This window comes from Myotis lucifugus, unplaced genomic scaffold (assembly GCF_000147115.1).
Source record: "Myotis lucifugus unplaced genomic scaffold, Myoluc2.0 scaffold_41, whole genome shotgun sequence".
NCBI lineage: Eukaryota > Metazoa > Chordata > Mammalia > Chiroptera > Vespertilionidae > Myotis > Myotis lucifugus.
In genome coordinates, this window is record NW_005871089.1 from 5,562,282 (window position 1) to 5,567,809 (window position 5,528).

A 5,528-nucleotide genomic window follows, 5' to 3' on the forward strand; every position below is an offset into this window, starting at 1 on the left:
TGTGTAGTGAGCGGGCAGAAGTGAGCTGGGCAGCGGCCTTCCACAAGCCCCCATTGCCCAGCTGAGATGAAAAACGAAGTACTGGGTAGGTAGACCCTTTCCTTGAGGACCTCCCACCCCAGTGAAGGGGAAGGCGGTGGCAGCAAGGTGAGGCCTCAGGCAGAGACTGGATCTTCCTGATCTCCGGTTCCCCAGCTGATGTATAGTGTGCTCAGGGACGTTTGACACATTTCTTTGAAAGCGCCAGCATACAGCTGTGAGCCAAGAGAAGCCTCCTTGCTGATGATGATCCCTTTTTTCTTCAATCAGAGAGTTGGGGAGGTGAAGTGGCTCAGTGGAGAAAGCAGCAACAGGACATTAGCAAGTCTGAGTGCTCCTGCCAGACATTATGCTCAGGAGAAGGTTATGTAGATGCTTTCTAACAGTGGGCCTCGGCCTGCTGTGGCCAGACCGGGGGCATGGGAGCGCCACACAAAGGACAACAGACGTGCCAGAAGGCTTGACCAGGCCCTCTCTCCTTTGTCCTCAGCAGAAGACAGATCAGAGGCCTCGGCTACAGCGCTGAATCTGACCTCGGGCAGCATTGGGAGCATTAATATGTCTGTGGATATCGACGGCACCACCTATGCAGGTGAGGCTCTTGGAGCTTGAGGGAGGCCAGTGTGGTGGCCAGCGTCAGTACAGCTGCCCAACGGGCCCCACTTGTCACCCTCCTGTCGCACACTTTGCCAGGGTGGCTTCCTTGTAGGTAATCTTGGGGCTCCATAGGTAAAGTGGTTCTTCTGGACTGGCAGAGGCTGAGGATTGCTAACATGATGACAGATCCCCCTCCACCTTTGACAGAACGATAGAAACCCTACACTGAACCTTTTTGGACCAGTGGTTGGCTTGCTAATTGAAAAAAAATCACTTAATGAGAAGAATCATAATCAATTCTATATCCATGCCTTAAACATTGTATTCTAAATCCACCATTATGGTCTTCTAATATTTGGGCCTCCTTTCTTTGTGCTTCAACTGTTCTCTTTCTAAACCTCTGTCATTCCTTTCCTTTAAAATAGATCAAGGACAGACACAGGCAAAGGGATCTGAGTGTGCAGAATTGGCCTGTATATGTGTGTGATTTTTTCTGTCACTTACAGTTTTCTCTCCCTTAGTCTAATTTGGCAGTAGTGGTTGATTGGTTAGTTGATTGGTTGGTTTAACCAGTCTTCCCAAGGCCGTCAACTTAGTTTTCATAGCAGCAAACCTCTTCCCACTCCTGTTTCGTTGGTTTTCGGTTGAGTTTGGGAATAAACCCAGCCGACTTGTTAAGCACAGCTTGATGAGTTGGGGCTAAAAAGTTCAGACATTCTGGCCAGTGGCCTTCTGCCAGGAGCCTCAGCATTAGCCACCTGTTTTACAGAGGGCATGAGAGGTGCCCTTAACATCAAAAAGGGGGGTATTTCCTCAGGGCATGCTTTTGGTCCTTTGAATTCTCCTATGCTAGAGGGCAGGGCCCCCTCAGGGCACCACCCGGCAGGCCTAATGCTCTGGGTCTCTACTGGGCTACCTGCTGTGGGCATTAGGGTAGGGCCAGAAAGGGACAGAGTTCCTGGGAGCAGCCTGCAGAGAGGTAGCCATGCCAGGCTGTCTCCCCATCACCACATACAGCATTTCAGAGGCCTTCAGAGGGCTCTGCCTGATACGGGGGGCCATCGAGGAGGCTGGGTGAGCCAGTGAGTAGGGCTGGGGTGCTCTTTGCCTTCTGGTGGTGCTTTGATGGTCTAGGACAGCGGTCGCCAACCGATGGTCCACGGACCACTGGTGGTCCATGAGGTTCAAAAGGTTGGCAACCGCTGGTTTAAGGAAACATTTTGAGCATCAGGCGCCAACTGGTGGTCTGCAGACCACTGGTGGTCCATGACGTCTGAAAGTTGGTGACCGCTGCTCTAGGAGGTTTGGGGTTGGGAGAGTGGATTCATGGGAAAAGCAGGGAAGGAGGATATTGGGGCCTGATCTCCACATCCTTTTGTCCTCTTTTGGGAGAAAGGAGAAGATAAAGCTTTTCTCTCAAAATGGGGAGCACTCAGAAGAGAGTTGAAAGTTCCCCAAACCTCAACTGCCTCAGTTTCTGTTTCACCAGTGCCCTTTCTCAGTGAGTTTGCAGACACCCAGACCAGGAACCTGAAAGTCTTTCCCGAGAGCCCCTCATGCTCATCCTGGCCCCGCAGAGCTGAGCAGACCTCGCTACTCTGTGCTCTGTCCTCCGCTCCTGCTCTCCTCACTGCCAGTGCCTGGGTCAAGCCTCTCAGCTCTCTTGCAGACCTCCATCACCCATATTCCTCCCAACCCCACAGAGCATTCTAAAATGTACATATCATGAGACCCCTCCCTTCTTAAAACTTTGAGGGGCCTCACGACACCTACAGGGTAGGAACTGGCTTCCTTAGGGGTGTACAGACCTCCACTACCTTGTTCTCCCATCTCTCTAGCCTCATCTGCCAGCAGACCACACGACGGCATGGCCTCCAGCACGTTTGCCACCTCTCTCTGCTAATTGTTCTCTCAGAGCTCCTCTGCCTGGCACACCATTTCCCTTTTTCATTTGGCCACTTTTTCAAATAGTGCAGGCATAGCCTTCCCCTGGAGCCTTTCCTGACCAATTTTCCCCTGCTCTCCAAAACCTTTTTGTTCTCACAGCACCCTGGGGACACTTCCCTCGGAGCATTTGTGACATTTCAGCAAAATTACTCTGCCCACCTGTGTCTTTGCCACCAGCCTGTAAGCATCTGGAAGCAGGACAGTGTTTGGGACTTATGTTAGCACCCGGCATGGTGTCCAGAGTGGGACCTGACCCAGTTAAATCAGTGGAATCAACGGAACCACCCTTCTCTCTTGGTCTGCTCACACTTGCTTCTCCTCCCCACCCCAGGTGTGCTGTTTGCCCAGAAGCCTGTGGTCCACCTCATCGCAGGGTCTGCTCCCCAGAGCATCAGCAGCAGCAGCAGCAGTTCTCACTGCTCACCAAGTCCTACCTCATCACGGGGCACCCCCAGTGCAGAGCCCTCCACCAGTTGGTCCCTCTGAGGGGCAGGACCCAGCTTCCACTCCCCACTCTTCTGTTGAGAGTGAAGGAAGTCGATGCACAAAATTTACCTCATCTCACGGATCCCATGTCAAATACCAGATGTTGGGAGTTTGGACATGTCCGCTTGTCCAGGCTCCATTCAGGTCCTGCTGTACTTGGGGGACAGGGAGAGGCTGGAGGGGCAGGACAGAGCAGCGTTGTCCAATCAGAGATTGTCCTGGAGAAATGGGTGGGGTCTGTGGACAGCCAGCTTCCTGGGGATTCCCAGGCCACCTCCCATCCTGGGCACAGTGTATTGACAATCTGTAAACCGACACCAGGCTGGAGGCCCTTCATATCCTTTCTCCTTTAATTTATTTTTCTTCCCCTGCCTTCTGCCATGACCCCAGGGTCACTGGTCCCTTCCCCTGCTCAGTGCCCCAATCTTTAACTCTCATGTGGGTCTGCTAGGAGCCAAGCGCATGCCTTCCTATCCCTACCTGCTGAGCATGAGATGGGGCTTTCCTTACCTAACATATTGGTTCCTGGGGCATGGGTCCCTCCAATTCGAGTCTTGAAGCAGTCCTCAGTTCCGAAGGCCCTTTGGACATCTGCTAAGGGAGAGGCAGAGCCTTACAGGGCTGCCCAGGCAGGCCCTAGCACCCACTTCAAACTGACCCTTTTCTGACCCTCTTGGACCCTATGCTTCCCACTTGCCCTTGTTGGTCAGCTGTGCCAAGAAAAGCCCACTTGTCCCTTGGCTGGTCTTCTCTTGGGGCCATCTTAGCCCTAACACCCCCAAGCCTGCTAACATCAGGTTCATTGAAATACCTCAGATTTGTAATTGTTGATGTTTGATTCTTCAGGAAGTATTTGCATCTCTGAAGTCTTTTTATATGTGTTTTGCCGACCTGATTTTTTATTTAAAATTTTTTATTATTATAGCACCAAAGATATGAGAGCAGATCACCCCAAAGCCAAACAAATGATTTGGTACCCCAGCCCCTCTGGCCCTTCCTTGCAACCTTGGTGAGGAAGCGGGAGGCAGGCAGGAGAGATGACTCAGGGATCAGAGCGGCAGGGAGGAGGTGGAGTGGAAGCCTGGCTGGGTCCTGAAACCATACCAGTTCTGAAGATGGTCCTCCATCCATTTCCTGCCATAACAGGGCTAGTCCCAACCCCTACCCCCTACTCTCCAGTGGGGGTAGGATATCTCCCCTTCATTTCACACTCCCACCAGGACAGGCAGGCCATGGCCTTTAGAAGATGAGAGAGCTTTATCTTCTCTTGAACCCTGGAGTGGAGCAGGCTGCTCCTGTGTTGTAAGGAAGAGCTGGTTCTCACACAAGGCTCTCCTGGAAATGAATAAGCCCTGCGGTATGTCGTAGACAACACGCATTTGACGTTGCTGGGCTGTAGGAGCCCATACTGGCTTGAGCCCACACCTGGCTAACATTCAGTCCTGTCTAGGAAAGGAAAGAGAATTCCAGAGCTTGAGCACGAAATGTGCTGTAGCTCTGCTGGACCTTGTCTTCTCTCCCCCATCCCCTGGCCCTCCACCAGGGCTGACCCTCTTACCAGGCAAGTGCAGGGTGTGGGCAGAGAAGGGCATCTGGGACCTGGTGCCTGGGAGGAGCCCAGTTGGCTGGCACTGGGCCCACCTGAAGGTGTTACAGACATTTGCCAGTGTGTTTCTCAGGGGTTTGGTCACGAAGAATGGACTCTTCCCACCCAGAGGACACAGGCATAGCACACTGTCTTTCTGGTCATTGGATTCGATCCCTTAGGCAGCTGGCCTGGTCTCCCCTCTCAGTGAACCCTTGCTGTCCTCAGGACAGCAGCAGGGTCTCAGCTGAAAGCCTGGGAGTGGAGGCACCAGTAGGTGTCTCTAGGAACAGGGCCTGGGCCATGAGGAACCCTGAAGGCCCCACAGGCAGGCAGCCCAGGCAGCTCTGTCCCCTTGCCCTCCCCATCTTAGGTGTATTCTAGACAGGAAAAACATGATAGCACATGGGTAGCCCAGGCAGTGGATAAATACCTCAGACGTCTTCTTGCAGCAAGTGTCTGTATATGTTGTGATTATTTTCTATCTTACATGTTCTTGAATGTTTATATTTCAATAAACCTCTACCTCTTCACACAAGCGGGTGGGTGTTTTCAGTGACTCTTCCATGGAAGTACTAGGGGAGAGGCCAAAGCCTTCAGAATAAAAAGGGACTGAGGAAACTGCTCCTCCGATCCACTGATTTTTCCTGAGCCCTTACCCCTTCACTGCTCACCCATCCTTTCCCCTAAGCACTCACTCACCTGTCTTCTGTATCAGCAGGGACCTCTGGCGATGCCTGATCACCAAAACTGACTCCAGTGGTGTCACATCAGTGTCCTGGCAGGCACAGGCCTGGGGGGTAGCCTCCATTTAACAAGCCCCCCTGTTAAAACAATTTTTTTATTGATTGACTTTAGAAAGAAGAGAAGCGTT

At 52.3% G+C, this 5,528-nt stretch overlaps 1 protein-coding gene across 1 annotated transcript in view; it reads left to right on the forward strand.

Annotated features, from left to right (window-relative positions):
* ARID3B (AT-rich interaction domain 3B) overlaps window positions 1–5,192 on the forward strand; it is a 65,868-nt gene extending 60,676 nt beyond the window's left edge. Inside the window, 2 exon segments of the mRNA XM_014455018.2 lie at window positions 530–631; window positions 2,915–5,192. Coding sequence (XP_014310504.1) covers window positions 530–631; window positions 2,915–3,069 — 257 coding nt within the window. The 3' untranslated portion in view covers window positions 3,070–5,192.
* Window positions 5,193–5,528: the final 336 nt, after the last annotated feature.